Below are 27,429 nucleotides of genomic sequence, written 5' to 3' on the forward strand. Positions count from 1 at the left end.
GTGGCCAAGGCTTTGGAATCAGACGTGCCATTGTTAGAATTACAGTTTTCCCATTACTAGTTGTGTTACCTTGAGCAAATCACACTTAGTCTCGTCAAGCCTCAGTCTCCTCATCTGTTAAGTGCTAAAAACAAATACTATGCATCTGCTAAGGTTAATTAAGATTAGGCACACAATGTGTTTAGCACAGAACTTGACAGTCAATGCTCAAAAAAAGTAGTTAACATTACTATAATTTTTAAATGTATGTATGGATTACCAGTTTGTTCACATGAAAATTACCTTTCATATAACTCAAATGTAGAAAAATTAGCCAGGTATGGTGGTGAATACCTGTAATCCCAGCTACTCGGGAGGCTGAGGCAGGAGGATCACTTGAGCCCAGGAATTTGAGGCTGCAGTGAGCTGTGATGTCACCACTGAACTCTAGCCCAGGCAACAGAGCAAGACTCTGTCTCTAAAAAAAAAAAAAAACCCAGCAGTATAGAGATAAAAGGGAGGAAAAATGAGAAGGCCCAGAAAAAAGGTAGAGTTTGGGAAACAAACCAAGAAATCTTAGAAAACAAGCTACTATATTATTTTAATACTACACAGAAACAACAAACTGTGGAAAAATCTACCAGTTGAATTACTCAGGTCTTTTAGCAAATATATTGTACGAAAAAAGTCAGAGGAGGACAGAGACTCTGGGGTATCACTTGGGGATATAGAGAGTGAAAGACCATCACTCACAACTTTAAACAAAAAATGATAGATAAATAGGAGGCTGACAACTTTAACTTATTTGAGTGTGAAGGTCACAGGGCAACCAACTGACCCAAAACCTAGGGAGTCAGGTGCATACAAGAAGAGACAAGAGGTGAGCAATGACTTAATTGGGCAAGCTACATCTGGATCCTGGTAAGAAAAGATTAAGGATTGGCAAAATTTTCTCTTATTGGGCCAGATAAAAAAATATTTTCAGCTTTGGAGGTCATACAGACTTGGTCAAAACCAGACATAGCTAATAGGTAAAACCATTGGACACAGGTGTGTTATTTACAAAAAACACAAAGCAGGCCTTGGTTTTCCACCCTGGGGCCAGACGTCTGGTGAATTATTGGAGACTTACTGTATACATAGGGAAGAGAGGGTGAAGCCCCTGGGAGCTGCAGATATACGGGGAGCTCACATTTTCTTCCAGGAACACCGGTGTTTGGAGAAAAGATCAGGAAGACCCTGAGAAAGTCTCCCTTGGGAAACAAACACCATTCCTAATAGAATAATTCAGACAATATTATTATAGAAGTAAGGAAGGATTATAAGACTCTCAGGAAAGCTAAATAATTCAGAAAATGAAGGCTCTAACAGAACTCAAATTAAATCGTTTAAAATAGAGTAGGGTTAGTGGTCTTCAGTCCCTAGGATGACTCTTACCCAGAGGCACGTGTAAGGTGCTCTTTAGGAAAGGGTGGAAAAAAAAAGCTAGGCAGTGAATTTCCAACAAGAAGGCAAGGGACTTATGAAATGTCCCCGCCCATGAAGGTGCTCTTTAATTTGTTTCTTTTCTTTTGTTTAATTCAGATGACTGAGAGAGCAGGAAAATGGGTTTTCCTGAAAGCAAGAGAATCACTGTTCTCCAAACTGTTTGACTCCCTATCATAAAGCCATTTTTAAGTGGATGCCCTCAATATATGTACTACCATACTCTGTACTATAAAATATAGGCAAATTGAAAAAAAAAAAACTTTAAAGGCTAAGAAAAAAACATATGCATAGAAATTTTATTATTTCCTTTCTGCTCCTCAGTAGATGATGTGGTGCATTCCCTGGGTGTACACATTCCATTTTGGTGACCACAGGAGCTCAAACTTTAAGTATCCTTAAATTTTAACATGCATAAGGATCACCAGGAATAGATTATTTAAAATGCAAATTTCCAGGTTTTACCACCGAGATTGTGATTCAGCATATGTCTGTTGAGGCCCAGACATCTGTACCTTTCAACAAGAACCCTGGGTGATAAAGAGGCAAGTGGCGGCTTTAGTCTGTCATTGTGAGAAACTCTGGCCTGCATGATGTTCCTAAGTTTCTTCATATCCCCTTGGTTTATATTTACTGAGTGTGACATCTAGTGTACATTCCCTTCCAGTAGATGGAACAAATTGCTGAAGATTAGGCTTTGGAGAGCCCCTATCCATATAGATTCACAAAAGTTCAATCACAACATATGCCCAGTAGGAGTATTATATCACTAGCTATTCCCTTACCACCTTCTGCAATAGACAAAATCCTTGGAAAGCATGGAGAAAAAACATGCAACATCTGTTTCTGATACTGCAATGTTTGGTGTAGCTACTATTGGGAGAAAGCCCAGAATTCTTACAGGAAAAAAAAAATCACAATGGACTATTCATAATAATGCTTACGGTTTCCAATTTTATCTATGGATCTTTTTTTCCTTATTTAAATTACTCTGTGCATAACAACAATCATCTGAGCTGTCCATGGGCATTAACTGTTCCTAAAATACATGCCATTCAGGCTTATTTTTATTACTTAACATCTTTCTAAATGTCTATACTTCATGTAATGAACTGCATTCTCTGGTGATGAAATAGAACTCACAAACTTGACAATTGTATCTCTAGCTGAGAATTTTGCCCCTCTTAGTTTTCACATGTACTTACTAGCCACCTCATTGCTTATCAGACCCCCTTCTCAAAGGAAACAATAAAAAGTGCCCAATTTAAATCTATCAAATTTTGTTATTAGAAAGAAGTTCTTATAATTTGGGAATTAAGCTGTATGTAATATGAGAATGTTCTTTTCTCGATTATCTGTTGTTGGAGTGGGTACCTTTGAGGTACATTTATTAGTGTGTTTTCAGTTTGGGAAAATAGGAAGGAGGGGCAGATAGAACCAACACCCTCAGCCAAGGAGGAACCTCTATTAGAATTCCTCAAATGGTATGAAATAGATGTAGCTTAAAGGAGGCTTTCCCCTCTCATTTTTTATTGTAAACATTTGAAATAGGAAACTATATCACATGTGAATTAGAGCTAATAATTGTTTTAATGTATACAGATCACAAAAAAATCAAAATTAAAACAATACAACCGTCAATGCTTTAAACCATGTCACCACTGACAGAAACAGTGAAACTTGCAGAAGAAGACGGTTTAAAGGTGCAGTAGAAGGAGCTCGAAAGAACAGGAGTTTGGGGATGGAGCCAGCAACTGTACCACCCACCCGGTGTTGGGCTTAATCACCCTGAGCCTCCATTCCCATGGCAGCAGAATGAGCATGAAGATGCTCCCTTCACAGGGCTATGAGGAGGATTAGATAACACAGCCCAAGAGGCCCAGGGTGGTACCTGGAAGCTGGCTTACGTCCGGCTAATACTCCTTTCATCTCCTCAGCCTTGGGGTGGCAGCAGTAGCCGTTGCTGCTGATACTGCTGTTGCCATTTGTAGATAACAAAGAGACCCTCCCAAAACTCTATTTTACCAACCATAAATTTGACTTCTTCAGTTTCCAGGGTAAATTTGAACGCTGATCTAAGTTAGCAGTTCTCAACCAGGGCAATTTTGTCCCCCAGAGGACATTTGGTAGTCTGGAGACATTTTCCATTGTCACAGGTAGGAAGAGGGGAAGGAGGGAGGTGTTCTACTGGCATCTGCTGGGTGGAGGCAGGGGTGCTGCTGAACTTTGTACACGGGTCACTCCTTCCACAGCAAAGAATTATTGGGCCCCAAATGTCAGTAGGACACAGGTTGAGAAACCCTGACCTCAATTAGTCAGGCTGACTCGCTTATTTCATCCAGTCAGTGAATACCCGTTATACGGAACAGATTATGCTCTTTTCCTCTCTGGAAATTTTTGAAGTAAACAACGACAACACTGTAGATGCAAAATAGTCCATTGGTGAAAACAGCTATGCTGCTAATTATTTTGTGAACTGTCAAGATATCAGTGAAACAAGATCTTTGCTGCGGTTCATTAACTGACACAGCTGTGATTCCAGAAACTGTCTACAAGTCTGTCTGCTTAATAAACAGTGACCCAATTCCTCTGTTCATTTAAGCTGGAAGAAGTTTTTGACAATGGCCCTCAAGAGACAATGAATTCATCTCCCTTTAAAGGCAAACCCAGAATCTAAAAACAAATGAAGGGTGGAAAGTTAGCATGAAAAAAAAACGTAAGTAATAAATGTACCATGAGATTATTGTTTACTTGAATCAAAAGTGATAAAAAGTAAAAGCTTTTTGAATCCCACTGAGCTATCAACAGAAGGTGAGCTGCTTAAAACACACGGAGTCCTAATCAGCAAATTCATACACCGCCCATTCTGAAGTTACATTCGGAAGTTTTATCCTGAGGAGAAATTTAATTTCTAGAATAAGTATTTAATGAGATCTCTGAATTATCCTTGTGGCTTGATTTGATAGTAAAGCTCATTTAGACAGAGCTTACATATTTTCAGATTCTGATGGTAAAAACAATATTTAAATGATCTCACAAATTCATCTTGAATTTATACCTAACAAAGCAGTGTTGGGTAGATAATTTTGATAATCTTATTTAATACTATTTATCTTTAACCCAGCCAAATGGGTTCCAGTTTGATTTTACTCAATGAATATCATCTACTCTTTAGGTCCAGAGAGACACTATTTAACAATATGGGTCAGAAAATCTTTTCTAAAGACATATTTATGGCCTTAAGGAGACTATCTGGGGTCTCCCACTATCTCCCCAACTCTTCTCTGGTCATCCAGCAATCTGGCCATTTAGCTACATTTGTCTCTATACATAGTAGCAGGTACTCCCAGGGCTCTTTCTCCTATACAACCCTGCTTTTCTATGTAGTTAGATACACAATGTAAACAGCCATTCTCTTTTCTCTGTCAACCAATTTCAGCTTTACACTTACAGACAGAAATCAGTACAGAAGAATGAAGAAATTAACATTTTACAGACTATTAAAGACAATTAAATACCATTTGAGAAATATCGACTGAAAGCAATTTTGTTCGGTGTGAGGTTTTTCTCTCTATAAATCAGGCTCTTCCATAAAAAATAAGTTTAGCAACTGCTTCCGAATTGAGACTTGAAAAGCTAAACACATAGTCATATGGTTTTTACCCTAAAAATCAACTGCAAAAACAGGGAAATAATATAAACTCTAAAAAATCAACTCCAAGCACATGGAAATGATATATAGATCTGCTAATTTATTCACAGAGACTATCTACCAGGAACATTTGTTCTAATAACATTAACAAGTACTTCATTCCCATTCTCTGTTATTTTTTCAGAATTATTACAGGGTTACAAATGTTTAGATGATATATATTGCCTTTTCCCTGCCAGAGTCAGGGCTTCAAGTGTGTCCATCCCCCAGATGGTGCACACCACACCCATTAGGTGTGAATATACCCATCCCCACCTCCCCCTCCCATCTGCCTGACACCAGATGAATGTTAATATTATATGTGCACTTAAGTGTTGATCAGTTAATACCAATTTGATGGTGAGTACATGTGGTGCTTGTTTTTCCATTCTTGTGATACTTCACTTAGTAGAATGGGCTCCAACTCTACCAGAATACAACAGGTGCTAGAACACCATCGTTTTTTGTGGCTGAGTAGAAATCCATGGTATACATATACCACATTTTATTAATCCACTCATGTATTGATGGGCACTTTGGTTGTTTCCACACCTTTGCAATTGTGAATTGTGCTGCTATAAATATTTGAGTGCAGATGTCTTTTTTATAGAATATCTTTTTTTCCTTTGTGTAGATGCCCAGCAATGGGATTGCTGGACCAAATGGTAGTACATTCCCATTCTTAGGACAATTCTCATTGTCGTGGACTTAACTATGCCCCCCAAATATTCATTTTGAAGTCCTAAACTCCATTACCTCAGAATGTGACTGTATTTGGAAACAGGGTTTTTAAAGAGGTAATTAAGGTTAAATGAAGTGATATATGCTTTGGATAATACTATAAATTCCGGCAAGGGCTGTAAAAAATAAATAAAAGCAGAAATATTGGGAGAGAATGAATAAAACCATCATTTAGATAATATAATGGTCTAGAATAGAAATAACAAAGGAATTAACAAAAAAAACCTTAAAACTAACAAGAGTTTAATCAGATGCAAAATCAATTTATAAAAATCGTGAATATTTCTCTGCACTAGAAATAACCAAATAACCAGCTACAGAATATAATCAGAAATAAAATACCCTGTATAATGGAAAAAAAAACTACAAAGTAGGACTCAATTTAAGAAAGAATACACAAAATCACAGTAATAAAAATAGTATAGTAGTAATAAAAACTAAACAAATGAAACTCTCCAAAACATAAAAAAGAACTTAATACACAGGTAAGGCTATGTCACAAACCAAGGTGATGAGCAATGTGGGAGCATAAAATAAGGAGAAAAGAATAAATTGTTTAACTTATAGAAAAAAAATAAAACTAGATTTCTACGTTTGAATACCACATACAAAATAGTACTCCAGATGGTTAAAAGACTTTAATATGAAAAATAAAACTATGAAGTTAATACAAGAAATGTCTTGTACAATGTTCCCCTTGTCATTTTTGACATCCCATGATAGAAGTGGAGGCCTAATTGTTACTTTGAAGAGTAAAATAGGCTCCAGGGGATTAGGCTGAGTAATAACGGAATCAAGTCAGAGACAGGTCAGGGCCATGAAACATAATGGAAATTTGTACAAACAAGTTAAAAAGAAGTTCATTCTATCACAATTCTTAAATATAAATATAAAATTTAATAAAAGCATTTTTTTTAAAAATGTTGCATAAAACAAATCTATTTAAGATAAATTATAAACAGAATTTTCCAATACTTATGCAGAGCACAGAACAAGTACCTTAAAGACTTACTAGTATCAGCGTAGTTTCATTTGTGATAAGAGGTGATGACCCTGTAGAAAACAATTTAACTTTGACCACTAAATGCCTTGAGGGGAGAAGGGCAGTGGGGAAGTCAGGAGCTCAGCTTTCAGTGACCACTTTGTCTCTAGACAGAATTACGATCCTGGTAAAGTCACTTACCCACCCTTGGTTTCAGTTTCCTCATACATGAATGAAGAAATTAATCAAAATATTGATTATTGTTATCAGTATTGTTTGGATTATTGATCCCTTAGAGAATCTCAGGAATACTAGGAACCTCCTTCTCTCCTAAGAGTGTGCACACGATTATGTACATAAAATTGTGAAACATATATCAGAGTATTCATAGACCTCCAAAAGGTCCCTGTACCTTAAATACTTCTGGACTAGAAAATACCTATAGTTCCTTTCAACTCCAAAGGAAAAATAAGTAGAAGAACGTATCAAGGTAGATTACTAAATTTTTGGTTTGTGTATCAAAATGCATAGAATGACCATTTATTATTAGATTATTAAGTACAGAATGTCCAATTTCCTTAAGTACTAAGTTTGACAGTTGTTATCTCTGACATTTCACTTGAACACTTCTTTCGTTGTTGTTATTTGTTTGTTTATATTGTGAAGGTACATCCTCATTCTTTCAAATGCACATTTTGGCTTGTGATTATCTTTCACATTTTTTTTTCTTACAGCAACTTATGTGAAACCATGGATAAGTCAAAAATTCATGTTATTTTCAAATATGAGTTCCATCTCGGAACCAATGCAGCAAAGGCAGCTCAAAATATCAATGAAATGTTTGGGAAGGATGTGGCTAATGAATGCAAAGTACACCTCGATGGTTTAAGAAGTTCCATTCTGGTGATTTTAATCTTGAAAGTGAGCCATGTGGGTGAACTGAGACCAAGGTGGATAATGGTGAGGTGAAAGCTGTAGGGGAAGTGAAGCAACTATTTGCATCAGCCACTCCGCATCCTTAATTAGCTCTGATCTATTCTTCATAACACCCACACTGAGAATCCACAAATGGGCTCGATCCCATTATCTACTCTCTCTACCTCTGTATCCACACCAGAGACGACATCCAGTTATGCAATTTGTTACTGCTACAAATTTATAATTTTCTTTAATTATCTCTAAAATCACTAATAAGCTCCCAATCTGCAAAGTTCATTGATATTCTCAGTCTTAATCTACAGCCAACTCTCTGTAGCATTTACACCATTAAATATACACTTCTTTGTGCTTAAAGCTCGTTTTTCCCATGGCTTCCACAACTACTACTGTCTTCTGATACTTCTCATGCCTGACTGGACTTTCTCAATAGCACTTCCAAGCCCCTCTTTATCTCCCTACTCTTTCAATAGCCTCAGCACAGTTTTCTTCTGCTCCAAACTCACTGATCATTTATCTAACCTCCAGAAACTGCATATGGAACATTTCCACCTGAAACTCATACAGACACCCCCAATTAACAGGTCTAAACCGACCTTATGATTTTCTCCTTAGGGATGGAGGCAGGGCCTCCCTCATCCAGTACAAGCTCTCTAGGATAAGGACTCCACTGACTCTGGAGTCTTTCTCTGTATCTCTTTCTCAGTCTTCTCCACATCCAATAGGTCACAAAGTTTGACCTAAGGATCAGATGACTGAATTAGACTCCCGTGAACCAGAGATGAGAGTATCAAGTGTCACTAATAATTTCAAGAATGGAGGCACAGATGAAACAAAGAGAGGTCTGGGACGTCCCACTTATCTCCCCACTTCCTTCTGCCACACATGAGACATTCATCCTCTGGCCCAGAATGCTTGATAAGGAATTCAAAGGAATTTTTATGGGGCTACACACACAGATGGGAGTGTGTAAGTTTAAAAACTTTGAAATTTCATCCACTCAGAAAAATGAATAGTTTAATGATGTCCTCCAGTGAGCCATGCCTCATAGATTCTGCACTTATTCACTAAAAGTCATCCCTTAGCCTGGGTCATCTGGTAAAGTCCATCACTAGACAAGGTCTCTTCATTCCAGAAATATTATTCATCTTTTACTTGTCCAGCTATTTAACAAGGAGATAAGTCCAGGCCACCTACCTCTTTTTCTTTTTCCCAACACATTCCCTGGTAAAGGAAATGAATGAATCACAGGCCAGCTGCCAGGTGCTTTAATTCCTCCTCCCAAAATTCATTTGATTATACCATCTACAGAGCACTAGAATCCCTCCCTCCCTGCCTCTCTCCACTAGTACACATTGACTCATCTCTAGTCTGCACCCTTCCAATACCCACCAACCGGCCAAACAAATTTAGTTTCCCCAATTTTATGTGTCACTAGGCTGCCATTGTTGCTTTTTGGAAACGCTTGTTTGATCATCTCACTTTCTGGTTCGAAATCCTTTGCCTGAAATCTAATGTGCTGCATCATCTTTCTTCTGCCTACATTTCCAGATTTTTCTTCCAACACATTCCCTGATTTCCAGCCAAATCAAACTATTCCCTGAGCATGCCATTTTTGCATGAACTAGCTAAGCTCCCAAACTCTCTCACCTGAATGCCCACAGTTCTGTCAACAATTTGCAATGTCACCTTTTCTCTGATGCCTTCCCTGAACACTCCACTCAGTTCAGGCAACTACCTCCTCCTGTTTCGTCATTACTCTGTAAATAATAAGTAAAATAGTTAACTTTAGTGAGCCTTAGATTTGAATAAGGTGCTGTGCCAAGTGTTTTACATGCATCACATCATTTAATCCCCAGAGCAACCCTCTGGAATATGTACTATTATTCCAATAATTTTACAAAATGGAAACCAAAGATTGGAGAAAACAAATGACTTAGCCAAAGTCACACAGTTATTAACTAGAAGGATCAGGGAGTGGATGCAGCCCTGGTATGCTCCAGAGCCTTCCTCCTTAAACCCAGTTGTAAGATGCTTCAACTCAACCAACACAGCTTCCCTGCTTAAATCAATAAACATTTGCTAAGTGACAACTGGGTGCCAGACATAGTGTGAAGCTTTACTGAGAATGGAGAGTAAACTGAATAAAAAAAGAAAGCACCCACTCTAACTGCAAAAATCACCAGTTTTAATTTCATTTTAGAAACCTACCTAGTTCATACCACCCTTCACTACTCCAATCAAGAAATAACACTGAGTGTCAGACACGCTTTGCTCCACAGGGAAGGGAGGGCAGACCCAATGTGAAATTATCCCCCTTGTCCTGCTTGGCCAAAACATCCAGTTTAGGCTTAACAGGGAATTTCTCTGGGTAAAGTCACCTAGTAATTGCTGTCATTCATGGGCTTCTGTGGGATCATTTATTACAACGTACAGACATTATTATCGGTTGTAATTTTCCTCTATCTGCCCTGTATCTTGCACTTCAGTGACTTAAACTCATAATTCCATGCCAGGCAAAAGTTGTTCACCTGGGAAGTAGCTGAGGCAGAACCTTTCTGTTTGTATCTTGCCTAAATTATGGAGAATGGGAAAGCTCCTCAGCCCCTTCTTTCCTCATATTTTATTAATACTTCAAAGCAATTTATGTGTTTTTTTTTTAAACTGGGATGCTAAACACACCTAACAAGTGTCAGACCATTATTCAAATGGGAGATGGGGAAATAATTTCATGGTATTTAAGTGATTTTTTTGAACTCAATAACTAGAAGGTGGCAAAATTTGCAACAGGTAAACCAAGATCCTCTGATGTTTTCTAATCCTTGTCAGAATGCTTACACACTTTATATAACTACAACTATGATGGCCTAACAATTTAGCAGCTATTCATTTATTCTAGACTTTAATATGCCTATTTTGAAATTACATATTTTCACAACATAAACATTCTCCAGGTATTTTTTATTATTCAAACTGAGATTCTACGTCCTACACTTTTTATCATTGATAACTTGCAAATAAGCAGCACTGGAAATGATAAGATTAAGATTACCAGTCTCATTTCTATCATACATGCATTAGCATATAAAGAAATGCCATAAGGAGAGTAATGTCAAGATGTCTTTGCAGAGACGTGGATGAATATGAATACAGTATTCTAATAAAAATTATAGTCTCTCAGATGTTCTTCCCAGATTCAAATGAGGCACAGGGTGTGCAGGATATGGCGGATGGGTCTGCTGTATACTAGCATGAAGAGGCTAGATGGCTAAAAACCACATTTCCAGATTCCACTGAGATGGGCTTCTGTATGTCATAAGCTAGCCTCCCACTGTGAAAAAAATGGCAATAAGTAAGAAAGAATTATGCATTTTCCCCACCTTTTCTCCATGAACAGTATAAGTAATTTTTCAGAGAAAATTCTGCATTACAAAATTCCAGTTATTTAATAATAAATGTGGAAAACATAATAACATTAGAAAGTCAGAATGTTACAGCCCCTAATTTCATGTTTGAATCAGGCAATTGTATTCAATGATAAGACTATAATATAAACACCTGGTAGGAACTTATAAAAGACTGGCACCAGTCACATCAACAGATTATCAGTAATAATGGGGCAACCTGACGCTGTATGCAAAATGGAGTACACAGAATACCTATGAACAGTCTTGCCAAAAAAAAAAAAAAAAAAAAACTTGAATCTAGTCAAGATTGAGTTAATGTCCATTTACAGAATATATGGACAAAGGAACAATTTAATGATACCGTAAGAAAGCAAGCAGGCATATCCAGAACATGGAACATTAATCAGGTTTGTAAGATCTTATTTCCGTAAACAAATTGATGGTGCTACATGTAAAGAGATAGAGAGAGTGAGAGACAGAGAGGAGGGACCATCCTACATCAAGAGAAAAGAGACATAAAAATAAAATCTATAGTCCTGACTTTAAAAAAAGAAAAAACTATAAAAATACTTTGAGACAATCTTGGAAATACGATTATGCTTATACATCAGATATTGCCAAGAAATTGTTTGCCTTGTCAATATCTGAAACATAGTTTATAATCATATAAGTTGACAATGGAATAGTGATTATACAACAAGATACCCACTTTTTAAGATATTAAAGTACAGGGGTGAAATAACATATATTTTGGGTTTGCAAAATTCTTCAGCAAAAAATCAAAAAACAGAGACAAAGTAATGTTTTGATTTGTATTGAAGCTGGGAGATGAATATGTGGGAGATTTGTTTTCTTTGAATGAGCCTGTCTTTTTTTTTTCATTACATTTAAGATTTTCATAATATAAATTTTTTTTTAAAAAAAAGCAATGACAACAACAGAAATCTAAGTGGTGACTATAAAACTGCAGCCTTAGCAGAAGGTATGACTGGTGCTCTTTCACACAAAGGCCACTGCCCTGCTGACAAAGCTGGCACCTTCCTCTGAAACCATTAATTTAAGAGAGGGGAAATGAGTGATTCACAGACGCCATAAAATGAAGAGTCTTCAAGCCTAAAAAATTACATTAAACAAGATTTTGGTTGCCCTGAATGCACTCATGAAACTAACCAGAAGTGCACATTGACTTTGAAGGAATTTTTTATCAGAGAAACTGCAAGACTGACCATATGAACTGCCTAGGCTACTTAATCCTTAAAGCAACTCAAAAGCCCCTGAACCTACAAGCTGGAAAGTAAGCTATGTATAGTGCAGAAGCAGGGAGAGTGTCCTGCCCAGTGTGCCTCCAGAAGTGGACAGGGGGGACAATTAACAGGAAAGAATCTCCCAGCAAGCAAACAAAGGGACTAGGAAGGACAGACAACAGGCAAGGGAATTTGACTCAACGGCAGAAGCAGGTGCTGACACATAAGTTTAGCAAGAACCTTATTCTATTGCCACTGAAAAAGGAGTCTTTCACTATGTTTGCACAGGAGGCTTTGCTATAGACTTATGGCTGCTGCGAGTTTACCATTTTCCCATTCTAGAAAGAAAAGCTTTCACTGAAGTCATTCTGCTCCTATTTGATATTGTTTATTGAATGCATTGGGGACAAGTAATATATACATTAATCACAGGTGACGATTTCACAGGGAATCACATCCAGACCTCATATAACGTACTGTACATGGCCCAGAGATGGAGGATGAGACTTGGGGCTTCCCTTTTAGGGGAAGGTTAGTGCATACGCACTTGCATGAAAGGCAGTCTCATCATGCTATGCAGGAGCGCGTATTGCTGATGCCATGGCTGTGGCTGGAATTTTCACAGGGGAAGAAGGCGGCCAAAGAGATAGACTAATGCATCCTCTTGACTGTAAGTCTGGTGGCAGGCACCTCTCCCTTCCCTAATGAAAAAAGAAGAAGCTCCTCCTATTCCTCAATACCCTCCCTAAAGCTGAAACAAAGAAATTCCTCACTCTTCCCGCGGAAGCCTTCCCTCCGGAAAAACTCCCACTCCCCAGCCCTAAAAACGTATATAAGCCCACTCAGACTTGTGGGCAGGGCGGCTTCTCAGGTCCCACTCCGTGGGTCCCATGAAGCTCGCCTGGGTCCCTCTCTTGGGACTCGTTACCCCCACCCAGGAGCGCTCCAATAAAGCCTCTTTATTTATCCCTTTCAACTCTGCTCGTCTTTCTTTCTCTGGCACCGGCCACTCCAAAAAACCTTACATTTGGTGCTGAAACCGGGCGGGGGGGGGGGGGGGGGGGGCTTTAACTTTCAACTGTGCCGCTCCTCCCATGGACTCCGGTCTTAAACCTTACATTGACCAGCTCGCTGAAAACCTTTCCAATGCTGGAGAGCTTTTAAAAATTACATTTTCCATCATTAGAAAAATGAAATTTAAAACAACAATGAAATATCACATTTCTCCTCCTTTTGCAAGAATTAGAAAACTGAATTTTGCAAAGCATTAGCAGGGAGGTGGGGACAACAGCACCCTCGTGCACTGCTGCCAGGAGTGCAGAATGGTGCACCCATTTGCAGAGCAATCTGACAGTACTTAATTCAAATGACATATACGCCTACCCAGTGCTCCAGCAATTCCCCTCCTAGATGTATATTTTAAATAATTCTCACATAGGTCCACAGTGGACTTGGCCATGATCAGGTTGAAGGCAAACTGAATACAGATCCGGTGGGGGAGAGGTTAGTTCCGTAAGATACACACCAGGAAGTAACATGAAGCCCTTAGAAACAATCAATTGGCTTAGATGGGCACATGAAAACGAATTGATCTTAAAAAGAAAGTGATTAATGAGGGAGATAACACATGTAAATTAAATATATAAACAACGCAAAACAGAATCCTCATTGTCCAAGAACTGGAGTAAGGATTCCCATTAAATATTATACATTAGAATAGTTACCTATGGAGGATGAGTGGTGTAGATTAAATGGTTTAAACAAATGATAATTATGTGTTATGAGGATTTGTTGCTACTGTTTTATTTTTAAAGCTACATTTCCTAGACTCTCTTGTGGGCTGGTTCCACATGTGATTCAGGTTCCACAACCAGACACCCTTGTGAACTGAGGCACAAGAGGATCAGGAAGTGAGGTGATGATCTCATGCTGACTGGCACAGATCATGGCACAGGCGGGGTGGCTGGATCCCGCAGTGGCATGGCAGCTTCCTGACTCCGAGTGCCCGGATCCCTGCAAAGCAGCATGTCCCTCGGCAGCCTTATTCTAGGATATGGTTGGGAATTATTCCTGGAAGCTCAGCTCTCCCAACCAACCTATGACCAATCTATTGTACTTAACAAATTCTTTCCAGCTTAAGTTAGCTAGAGTAGCTAGAGTGGAGCCTATTGTCTATAACTAAGACCTCTGAAAAATACAGGGAATTTGAAAACCATTGCCTTCTCAAGCTTTTCCCAGATTTTTCACAAGATAAGGAGTTTGAAACTACCGTAGTAGTTTGGTAGAGTTGTAATTATAAAGCACCACGAACTGGGTGGTTTAAACCAGCGGTCCCCAACCTTTTTGGTACTGAAACTGTGGGATAAATCTTTTTTTCCCTTTTTTAAATTAACCAAATATTGGACATTACTGAGCTTCATAGTATGAATGCTAGATACCAAATGATACTGATAATTATGATAAATATGGCTTGATTGTGACAGCTATAAAATGGACATCTTGAAAGAACTAAGTTTATTCCACAATCTAAACATGCCAATGCAGAAAGTAAAAACTGAAGTATCATAATGGATCTTGCATGCTTTAGAAACACATCAGTCCAGCAGAAGAAAAGCAAATGATTACACTATGCTACAGCAACTTTAATGCTGGATTTCCTGCCATATTTATTCTTGGTTCCATTTACCAGCAACATTAACCATCGTTAACAGGGTCCCTATCTTCTGCTACACATGATTATATATCTTTAAACCACTGTCTATGAAGCGTGCTAAATTAGCTTGTCACAGTCCACTTGACTGAAATGAAAAGGAATATTTCAAAACCATTTCAAATTCTAATTTAATCTTAACTATGGAACACCTGTCAAAGGTAACCAGGAGAAGTCTTCATTTGAATTTGCCTTCAGAATTTATTCATGGGGAATAGGCAGCATCTATAAGAAATATGGCAAAATCTGGACTCTTGAATAGATTTTGCATTTCTGAAAATAGTAAAATTTCTCAGAAAGCCTGGTATAATACAGAGGCCAAAAAGATTACAATTTTTAAGAGATTGTATTTTTCTCTAAAAAGGTGATTTTTTAGCAAAAGGTCAATGTCAAAAAAGGTGCCTCATTCTTAACATAACTTGGTCATTATTCAACCACAGTTAGGAGGACAATGTTTGTAATTGCCAGTAGTGGCTACAGAGTCACATCAGTGCTCACCCAACACATGCCCAGACTCTCGTGGTCAGTTAGTAGGAGATATAGTCAGTCTTTGGCCACGAGCCTGCCCATCACACAGAGCCTCACAATGTGCATACTGTACATATATTAACACTCGGGCCATTCGCCTACCATGTGCAATCTGAAGTCAAGCAGTGCACACAACCTGCAAATCTATACCTCACAGCCCTAGTCATGCAAGTCATGAAATGTGTTCACTATTGCTAACTACCACATCTTCAGCATCTGACAGACTGCTTAGTGTATTAGATCAGTTAATGAATGTATGAATAAATACAAATTAACTAAATAAGAGTAATGAGTCAGTAGCTTAAAATTAATCTAAACTGGAGTTCCCTTGGTCTGGTAGTTTATATATTTCAGAATTATTTCACAAAATTATTAAATGAGATGGTGCATTAAAAAGTTATTTTATTAATAGCAACATACTTGACATGTTCTTTTTAAGAAATGACAGTCTGATACACTAAAACAAGAAGAAATACTCAATTTTTATTCAGCACAGATTACCTGCCACATACTACTTATGACATTCCGTGGAGATAAGATGAAAAAGAAGATCAACTTCTACCGTTTTCTACATGAAGAACTGAAGTACAGAAAATTAAAGTAGCACAAAATAAAACAAATCCACCTACTGATAAAAGTTAAGCCCAGTGACTCCAAATGTCTTTCTTTTTCATTCTAAATTAGGATCAAGGCCAGGCATGATGGCTTATGCCTGTAATCTCAACACTTTGGGAGGCCAAGGCAGGAGGATAACTTGAGGCCAGGAGTTCAAGATCAGCCTGGGCAACATAGTGAGACCCTGTCTCTACAAAAAATAACATTAACATTAGCCAGTTGTGTTGGTGCACACCTGTAGGCTACTTGGGAGGCTGAGCCAGGAGGATCGCATGAGCCCTGGAGCTGCAGGTTGCAGTGAGCCATGACTGTGACACTACACTCCAGTCTGAGCAACAGAGTAGGACCGTGTCTCAAAAAATAAATAAATAAAAAGTAAACATAAATAAATTTGGATCAACATTAGAAGGATTCATACTAAAAACCACCATATAGATTACACCAATAATTTGTAACCACCATGCCTGCTTCCTCCTACCACTCATTATAAAGCTGCCAATGTAGCAACTTTCCTTATCAAAAGAAGAAGTCATTTTGCAGTTATACACCTGAATCCTTAATCCTCCACCTGCAAAGAGACACGCTAGATGCAGACTCACCAACCAGAAGAAAAGAGGTCAGAATACTGGAAAATTTCTTCTGAGGGCTGCCACCCTCTGCCTCAGATCTCTGCTTTCTTCAAATACCTGGACTTTTAGCAACTAGAAAACTTATATCAAAAATTTGTCAGAGCAGTTTAAATAGGAGCTGATTGAGTTGACAGCTAACACAGTTTTCCTAAAATTATGAATATATGTATTAGAATCCAAAATCTAGCCTGAAATTTTGGCCAAATGCCCAAACTCTGAGCAATGTTGGAACCCACCTGGCTCTGCAACAATTTGTTCTCTTGCATAAAACTGCTGAAAATCAAAGCTAAAAGCCCTCATCAGAAATATAAATAAAGAATATGATTAAGAGGTATTTTGCCTAAATATACCCCATAGTATAAGACAATTTTCATTGAATACTAGTATTCTTTTTGTGTCAAAATTGACCAGTGACCAGCACTAGACCAGGAAGAGTGCATTTATCCTCCCTAAGCAATGAAAAATTAACTAGAATAAACTTAGTTTAATAATATATTACAATGTATTTTATACTTAGCAGGTTAATAATTTAGAAAAGTAAAAATTACTAATGATAACAGGGTCCTTTCAGAGCAGCTTTGAACAGGCTTTGCTTTCAATTTCCTCAAAAAGAAAAAGAGAAGAAATCTGGTACAAAGAATTAACAAAATAGAAAAACAAGATTGGCTGTGTATTTTGAGGCCCTTAAATTAATAAATTGCAATAGCTAACACTTATTGAGCTTTTAATTTGTGCCTGATACTATTCTAAGTGTTTTGTATGGATTACTTAATTTAATCCTTATAAAAAAGCCTTTAAAGTGAGTAGTATTGTTTCCCTCACTTTCCCATCAGAAGGGAGAGTAATTTATTTTCCCAAGATCTCAAAGCTAGAGCCAGAGCCAGAATTTTGCGAGGAATCTGACTAGAAAGTATTAAACCATTCACTGGGTACAAGGATTTGCTTCTTAAGAGTGGGGGCCAAGAGATTCTGGCATTGTCTCTTCCTAATCACAATACTGCTCTCCCTATTCTACTCGTACCAGCAATTAGCATATTGAATTATGCAAAATGATGAGAAAGAGCAATATATTATGAATCCTACGTTCAAGGTCTTTGTTATTGTAACTTCTGAAATAAAGTAAAACACAACTGAATGATTAAATCACTCACTATTCTGATGACATAAAGTCAACACTGTATATTTCTTCATTACATTCTTTTGTTGTATTTAACTTCCTTTTCTCCCTATGTAAGTAGGTTTTAATAGGAGAATGGTTACAATATGGTAGAAATAACATCATAAGTTAACTGCTGAACATTTAACTAAGTTTAATGTTGAAAAAGCACCCAACTAATAAGCACCCTGTTAGAAATCATAAAGCTGTGTGCTGTTATTGCCAGAAAAATTGGTTTATTTTCATTAACTACCTTGACACACATTTAATAAATATAAGTAAAACTGATACTGTGATATTGATCACAAAACATTAATACCTCAAGCACATATTAAGATGTGTTTTGAATACGGAGTCAAGACTGCAATATAGAGTTAACTGGATCCTCACCTTTGCAAATACCTATCAGTATAACCAGGTATTTCTTGAATTTAATTATACCACAGTAAGGCCCGGACATGTCTAGACTCTACATTCTAAGATTTTTTTAAAGGCAAGTACACAACATAGTGAGTGCAGGTAAGCTGGGGCATGGAGCATTTGCCCAACATCTTTAGCACACTAAAGAAATGAAATCAGCTAATTTTTGATCCTTTACAAGTTCTATTCCACCAACAATTTAAATACAAAAAGAAATGTGTGTCTCTGTGTGTGTGTTTACAAATCTGACAACTTGATTTATAACATTATTTTAATCTTCTGTATAGGATCTTATGTAACAACTTCTCATGTAATTACTCCTGCCTTTTGCTAACATACGAAATAGCCCCTCTATAACATAATTCACAATTACATAAAGTTTACTGTGATCACCTTAAACACAAGGTCTCTTATTGATATTTGTATATCTTGCTCGTATGTCTCTCTGTACATTTTGCTGCAGCCCAGTAGTTGCTCAATAAGTGCATTTTAAACTAAATCTCAAATTCCATAACCACCCAACGGAAACTTCTACATCTCTAGTTCATCCTTTAATTTGTACTTTCATACAGAAAATAAACATTTATTAAGTTCTTAATATGGCCTTAGCCTCTGCACTGGGGAGCTGACAACACAATTCTCAAGGAAAAAGAAAGCTAGTGTGGAAGATCAACATGAACACAGATGACATATCCTCGAATATGCAATATCCCCATCCTAGTGTACTGGCCAACCATAGAGAAGTGTGAAGGATTCTACAGCAAACGTTCTCTCAGCATTACATGGCTAATATTAATAACAACAGGGAAACCCTAAAAAGTCAATGGGCCTGGGAATAAACTTATATATGATACAAATTCAGCATAGAATACTTCATACATTTGCATTTTTGAAAATGCAAACTACAACTAAATCTGTATGGTAATCAGAAACTAATTAAAAATGGGTACAATTAATATAAACTAATGATGAGAAGTATACAGATGACAGACACAAGGCACCTATATTCAAGCCAGCAGCTAGAGGTTACTCATTACACTTACAACATATAAAGTATTTAACTTATTTATCGGAATGACTTTGGAATCCTGTAAATAAAGTCAGTCTACACTTTAGGTAAGTCCTTGCAAAATCTCTGGTGTTGAGCCTCTCACTACTAAAAGAATGTACTCAATTAGAGAAGCCACCAGTATGTCTTGCAGACTTCTGGCTGCTAAGTGCTAACAGATCATTCAAATACCCCAAAGTTAATTCAAAAAAGGCTTTAAAAATTATATCTTTAATTAAATGTAGACAGTTACCAGTGGTTATTTTTTAAATTTTACTTTTCTTTTACAAATGCCCCCAAAATTACATATATAACTTTCATAGTGAAAAAATTGCTACATTTATTATTGTTTTGTGGTGAGAACATTTGAAACTAACTCTCTTAGCAATTTGGAAATATACATTAAGTATAAATAAAATTATTAAATATAAAAAGAGCAACTTTTAAATGACAAGTAGGCAATCATTTTCACAATTTTAACTAATGCTAGCTAATAACTTACCACGATAGAATAGATAATAATTTGAAATTGTGGACTAACCTCATACATCTTATTTCTCTTTTTTCCAACAAGGATTTTTTTCTTTTTAACTCAAGCATACTCATTCTCTCTCTTTCTCGTACAAAAATTGTGACTTCTAACATCCCAAGCTACAAAAGGGAAAGAATCTGGCCAAATAAGGCTTATAGCCATTCATTTTTTCAGCTTCTTTATCTTCATACAGATTGACCCACACAAAGTTGTAAAAGGGTGGCATGGAAAGTTAAAGCCAAAGCACTATAAAAAAGACTAGTTTAAAGGCAAGACTATGCCAGACATAAAAGTTCAGTGTCTTTAAACAGAAGCCAGTGCCACTGCATAGCCCCCAAACTTTCTGCACTCCAAAGTTTTTGTCATTTTGTCTACCTTATCATCGGAACTAGCTGCATGAAATCAAAATCTTGGTCCTTTAAAGAGTTATCCGTTCCTTTTGCTTATTCCTGCTAATTCAAAAGACATTCAACCATGTGTTAATTGTAAAATTTACATTTTAATTGTAAAAATAACTAGCAAATCAGGAGGAAAGGAATCAACTTTAAAAATACGACTAACAAAATTAATTTCCATAAAATAGTGTTTGGTGATCAAAAAAGTATGTTTAGACTAAAAAAGAGACAATTTTAAAGCTTTGCACCTAAACAGAATGACTTTTTAAAGATTTGTCTTACAAAGCTCGTAACACAGCAAGCATGCTAACACAGGATTGAGTCTGAGTAGCTATTTGAATGTTTCAACTCAACTAGCTTTCTTCAACCCAACACAGTGAAATGAGTCAGAATGAATTTGAAAGAGTAGATATAAAATCCACTAAGACAAATTTGATTTCACAGCCCAGTTCAGTAATAGCATTAATTCCTATATCTGGCACTCTCTTGCATCAAACAGCAAAAAAGGATATGTCAAACTTAAAGAATATCAAATATAACCCAGAAAAAGGTGTACTTTCACACACAAACTACTTAATCATATATGGAGTTCAAAAGCAGAAGCAGTATAAAAAGAGAAAAGCAATAAATCAGCACTATCTTTTCTGTAAACTCTCTGATTATAAGAAATAAAAGAAATCTGGAATACTAGTTTTAACCACAGGTGATCTATGTATCACATTCCAATCATAGAACTATCTATTCTCTAAGCAATACACTGGCAACATAAAATCCCTTTTGTCTCCTATATGTTGCTAAAGGCATCCACAACTATACTTACCAAACATCCCCCCCACACAGAAAGCACAATAAATCACTCTGTTTTCCACAAGAAAGGACAATCCATCTGCAGTATTAGAAAAGTAATATGGAATTTAACAGTACTAGTATATATTGCAGTGTACAAAAAAAAAACTTGATAAATAGAGTTAAGACTGAGAATAGATATGTGTCCATGTAGCCAAATGACCCTGATATTAAATGTTTAATAGTTTGTACACAACCTTGAGCATAAGAACTCAATGACGTGGATATAAGCACTTAAGGAGATACGAATATAGCTTGGTATTTATCAGAAAATATTGCCAAAGTTTCCAGTCATAGTGCTAAAACACTTCTTGGCCCTGAATCAAAAAGGAGTTCTGCTGGAGTCAATTCAGAAAAACCAGCTTAAGTATGATTAGCCAGCTTAGGTGACTTGACCTGAAAAATTCAAGTTCCAGGAAAGAAATTAATTATTTAGTTGCTTGTTTCAAACTTCTCGAAGTATAGTATGGTATAATTTAACTGCAAAATAACTTCCTAATTACCTTTGCAATTAAATTAACTATATTTACTACAAAACAAAATTAAAACTTAATTTTGACAAGAATAATAAAGTCTGTAACATATTACTTTTAACAGTAACAGCTAACATTTGTTAAGTTTTTATTATGAGTCAGACACTGGTCTAAACACTGTACATGTACTCTCCAATCCTATGAAATTGGTACTATGATAACCCCTGTTATACAGGTGAGGAAACTAAGACACAGACCAAGTAAATAATTTAGCCAAGATCACACATCTGGAAAATAGCAGTGTCTGAGATTACCGAACCATCTGCCACTTTCTTCCCCTCTATAGCAGAAACTCAGGAGTGGTGGCGACGTTAAAATTGCTCAAGTGCATACACTACAATTCTATTGCTGCTTCAGGCTACTAAGTTCACATGTAACATGAATTTTAAAATGTAATATCACTCATATATATTGTACTCTAAATAAATATGTTATACAACAAATAAATATTTGTTGAAAGAATTGTGTCAAAAAGGAAAATAAAAGATATTAAGTTTTCACATCTAGCACATAAGTAGAGAAAAAAGGTCATCCAATAATTTTACTTTTGTGAATAATATGGATAATCTTTTTAAATAGAGACTTGCCAAATAAGATAATTATATTCTGTCCTTTACTGAACTGAATAGGATGGAAAAACAAAAAATTTACAGTGTATTTTCATTCACCAAATATTAAAAGGAATCACATTCAAAATAACTGGTGAAAATATCAGTAAGTTGTACAAAATAATAAAATAAATATATGTATACTAGCATTCTAGATAAATTTTACATCCAAAATTTAAATGACAACTAGTCACTGATTTGGTTGATCAATGACTAGATTATCACTTCAAAAGAACAACATTTAATCTGGAATAGTGTATTTTCCCCCAAAGTTAGGATAATCAATGAAGAAAGTTGTGAGTTGCTTCCTGAGATTTTCTGAGACTTTTATGAATGAATTTCAGAGGTCATCAGTAATGAGAGTACTCTGCAAGTGGTTATGCATAATATGAATATTTAACACCACTTCTAAGTCCAGAAGTGAAACAGGTCCTGAATTTCAAATATCTCTCAAATTATCTTATTAAACTGGCTAAGTTTCCAACTTAAATATAATAAGGGATTTTTTTCCTAATTTAGATATAACCTGTATTATCTCTTTATAATGAAAGTAATGACCACTTTCAAGCCTACAACTTTCTAGGGGAAAAAGAAAAACCAAAATTCTGAAAGATTTCCAAAATTTTAGAAACTTAACTTAGCAGAACACTCTTGCTTACAACATCTTTAACAAAAATTACTAAACACAAGAAAGGCAAAAGTTCACTTTAACTCATTTTCTGAAATGCTTGGAAATATATGTTGAATGACTTCAGTGTTTAAAATCTAAAAAGTTATCGATAAAGGTCACGAGAATAGGGGATAAAATGTAAAGAATGAGGCTAAAATACTTAAAGTACTTAATGTATATTGAAGATATGCCAATTTTATATAAGCAATAAAATCTTATCTTCCCTCGGGTGGCTTTTCTGACCAGCAGTGGTTTTACTGTGTATCAGGTAATACTCCTAAATAATTAAGACAATAGGTTCATATCTACCACTTCAGTGGACACTTCATTTGCTTTTCTGTTGAAATGGTTTTCTCAAGAAATCAAGCACTGTTTAAAAAGACAATCTAACTCTAAGAACCGATGAGCTGGGTTTTGCCACCCTACCTCCAAAGTTGTCAGAACATACAAAGACTGAGCCATCGTCCAGCAAGCTCGCACCTGTGCACGTAGAGGTCCCCTCCCCTTCTCCAGTCAAAATAGAGTGTAGGAAATTGTTCAGGTCCCAAATAGTGTAGTTGGTGAATATATAAATACAGTTACAGCTATTTCCATCACAGGCTTTCAGTGCTACTCTCTGAGGCTGCAGGCAAGGTTTAAAGCCTCTGCGGCCAAAGGACACCAACGTTTGCAAGATAATGTCCCCGCGGCCATCCCTGCTGGCTTCTCATTTGTCCAAATCGCTCCCTAGCCGTTGCCGTCCTTGGTCTATAAACGTCACCGAGAGCTGTTCCCGCCACACCCCGCCACACCCCGCCCCTCCCCGCGCCCCGCGGGTCCGACCGCGGTCCTGGCCCCTCCGGAAGCGCCTACGAAAAGCGTCGCCCCACGTGCTTTCCCACATCCTCTCCCTCGTTCTCTCAGTCCGGAAAGTCGCTGCATTTAGGCACCGTGGGAGAGGGCACTCGCCCCCTTCCGACTCGAGGTGCGCGGACAGGAGACGCAATCGCACGGGCACCGCGCGCCCTTTCCTGTCCCAGCGCGGCACTCAGACACCAAATTCCAGTCCCTTCCCCTCCCCCGTCCCAAACCGACTGCCGGGGTCCGCGCGGGAAAATCCGGACTCCTGGCGGCGGCGGGGGCGTCTTTCCCGCCAGCCGCCCTCGCACCCAGGGGCCCCGGGGCGCCGCGGTCCCTTCTCCCGCCGCCCCCGCACCGACAGCAGGGGACGCTGGCAGCGCGGGGACGCCCAGTGCCACCCTGTCCTCCGTAAGGACACCACTCGGAGCCACATGGGTCTCCCACCAGGGGTCCCGCGGACAGATGCGGGAGGACCCATGCACAGCCGGGGCTCCAGTCTCCTCCCGGGTCCTCCGCAACGGGGGACGCCTCGAACCCGCAGGAGCGGACGGGGCGGGGCGGCGAGACCGATCAAGTTCACGAAGCGTGTCGCGTGGGAACGGGGTGGCACCCGTCAACCCCGACTCCCGCGTCGAGGCAGCGCGGGGACAGCCGCTCGTACTATGAGTTAACCTCCCGCCTGGGACCCCCCCGCCGGGGTCGCCGCGGGGACAGGGCGCGACGGGACACGCGGGCGTGCGGACTTACGGAAGAAGATGTACTCGGTGTAGCTGCTCCAGACCCTGTCGTCGCGGTACTGGGTGACGAGCGCGGCCGTGCCGGAGGAGTTGCACGCCACCATGTGGAAGCCGGCCTCGGACAGGCGGTCGAACGCCTGCTCCAAGTAGGTGAACTTGAGGTAGAAGCGGGACGTGTACTTCTCGGGCTGCCGGTCCGGGTCGCGGCTCTCGTTGAGCGTGTCCCCGAAGACCTCCTTGGCCAAGGCGATGCGCCCGCACACCATGATGCGCGCCACGCGCCGGAACTTGGCGTCCGCCTGGTTGTCGCGCACCGTGGTGTAGGAGCCGCGGTAGCCCAGCGTGAGGAAGCCCGAGCGCCTGTCCGGCGCGCCACCGCCACCGCCACCGCCACCGCCACCGCCGCCGCCGTGCGCGCCCGGGCCCGAGGGCGCGGCCGCCGCCGCCCCGCGCAGCAGGAGGGCGTCGCTGCTGCCCTGCGAGACGTTGTCCTCCAGGTCGCTCTGGCAGCCCTCGTCGTTGAGCGAGTTCTGCTTGGTGACCTTGGGCGCCAGCAGCTTGACCAAGTCGGCGAGCTGGAAGTACTCGGCCTCGCGCAGCAGCCGCTCCTTCTCGGGGAAGTGCTCGGGCAGCGCGAGCTGCTTGTCGCGCAGGTAGTCCAGCACGTACCTGAAGAGGAAGCCGTCCCGGTCGATGAAGAAGCGCGCGCGGCTGTCCCTGGGCAGCTCGCCCCGGCGCCGGGCGCCGCCCCGGGGGCTGGAGGGCGAGAACATGCTGGCCAGCGTGCTGTCCGGGACGCTGAGCAGCGTCGAGTGCTTGGTCACATAGACCTGGCCGCCCACGTTCAGCTCCACCACCTCGGGGAAGGGCGACGGGGCGCAGGGCCCCGGGGCGGCGACCGCGGACGCGCCGGGCGCGCCGGACGAGGAGACCATCTCGCTGATGGGCAGGATAGTGCCGCCGCCGCTGCCCGTGTCCTTCAGTGCCATCGTCTGCCCGCCGGCGACCGAGTGACCCGAGAGAGCCGCACTTCTCAGTTCCCGGAGCGCGCGCCCCGCACCCCTGGCGGCCCCCGGGCGCCCGGCCCCCTCGGCGGGCGGCGCGTCCCCCGGCCCGGCGGCCGGCTCAGGGCTCGGGGCGGCGGCGGCGGCGCCCGAGCTCCATCGGAGGAGCGGCCGCGGCGGCGGAGCGCGGAGCGGGGCGGCCGCTCCTCCGGGCGACGGCGGGCAGTGCGGGCGACTGGCGCGCGGCGCGGGGCCGGAGCGAAGCAAACTCGCCGCCCGCAGCCTGCGAGCGCCCCGCGAGCCGCAGCGCGGACGGCGGCGCTAACTACTCCTGGCTGCCCGGGAGGCGGCACTGACGTCAAGCCCGGCCTGGGACCCGAGCCACAGCTGTCACTTAAAGAGACAGGCGCCGCGCTGCCTGCGGGGCCCGCCGCTAGGGGGCGGGGCCGGGGCGGGGCCGGGGGGCGACCCGAAAGCCGGCGGGGAAGGACGGCGCCTCCCCTGCGCTCGTCTCGCTCCTCCCCGGGCCTGTCGCCCGCCCTGCCAGCGTGTGCGACCTCCCTTTCCTGTCTGCCCAGCAAAGCTAGTTTTTCACACTCTCGCCGAGGTGGGCGGTGGGCAGCAGGCGGGCAGGGGAACAGGCTTTGATTATGACAGAGAGGACAGGCTCCTGATCTGAAATGACCGCAAGCGTCGGCGCGGGCAGTGATTGCAAAACGACGACCGGGCTGGGGAATGCTCTCGTGGGGGCTTTATACTTTTTGAACTGAAAGGCGCAATGCCAGTCCCTCTGTTCCAGTCCAATTTCATGACTGCGTATTAACTGCATGCACTACATCCAGCGGAAGAATTTGTAAAACTCTAAAATCTGACTTCCGTTCACAAAAAACTAATAAAGGACTGTACATAACTTGACCATTTTCTTCTTAACTCTTTACAAAATTTGATTCATAGTAGACGCTTAATAAATGTTTATAAAGGGAGGAATGGAGCCCCAAGAGGAAATGTACTCTATTTTTCCTTGTTTCTAATGCTGATCAGTCCCTTCATTAATCTCTCCATTTCCCTTTCAACTTCATAAAGCAAGTGGCTTATATTTTATTAGTCTCCTAACCCAAGAGTCGGGTCACAAATGAAAATCATAGGAATTTAAGCTCACCTTAATTTCCATTTGTTGGTAGCACAGGTACAGTCTGCCAAATCAGCATTATTTGTGATGAAGAAGGAGAATAGGAATGCAAATGAGAAATCGCTCTTCCAGCTTGTGTTCAGAAACATAAAGAATCATTGATTTCTGAGGTACAAAAGTGGGAAGAGAATATTGTGGCACAAAATAGTTTGCTTCAAAAATTATCATAACAATATTATAGAAGAACTTTATCCATGAACAGTTAATATATTTTAATATTTTTTAAAGTCCTAAATACCAACTTACAATACCTTCTCTTTGAATCGTTTTTTAAAAAGTACTGAATTTGAGATGTGTTTGTAACCTCAAATTTTCATAAATGATTAATAGATTATTTTTGGAGCATCACAAACTATATTTAATTCATTGACCATTATAAGCCACATCCACAGACAATGCTATCCCAATTTTGAAGTTTGATTACATGAGCAGAGAAAGCCTAATGGACCCATGAGATAACATAATATTTACCAAAAGACTAAGACTTAAAACTGAATTTGCAGT

General features: G+C 39.9%; 1 protein-coding gene across 1 annotated transcript in view; it reads right to left on the bottom strand.

Annotated features, from left to right (window-relative positions):
• KCTD8 (potassium channel tetramerization domain containing 8) overlaps positions 1-25,802 on the bottom strand; it is a 139,186-nt gene extending 113,384 nt beyond the window's left edge. Inside the window, exon 1 of the mRNA XM_045532943.1 lies at positions 24,743-25,802. Coding sequence (XP_045388899.1) covers positions 24,743-25,721 — 979 coding nt within the window. The 5' untranslated portion in view covers positions 25,722-25,802. The remainder of the gene's footprint in view (positions 1-24,742) is intronic.
• Positions 25,803-27,429: the final 1,627 nt, after the last annotated feature.

This window comes from Lemur catta, chromosome 19, assembly GCF_020740605.2.
Source record: "Lemur catta isolate mLemCat1 chromosome 19, mLemCat1.pri, whole genome shotgun sequence".
NCBI classification, from domain to species: Eukaryota; Metazoa; Chordata; class Mammalia; order Primates; family Lemuridae; genus Lemur; species Lemur catta.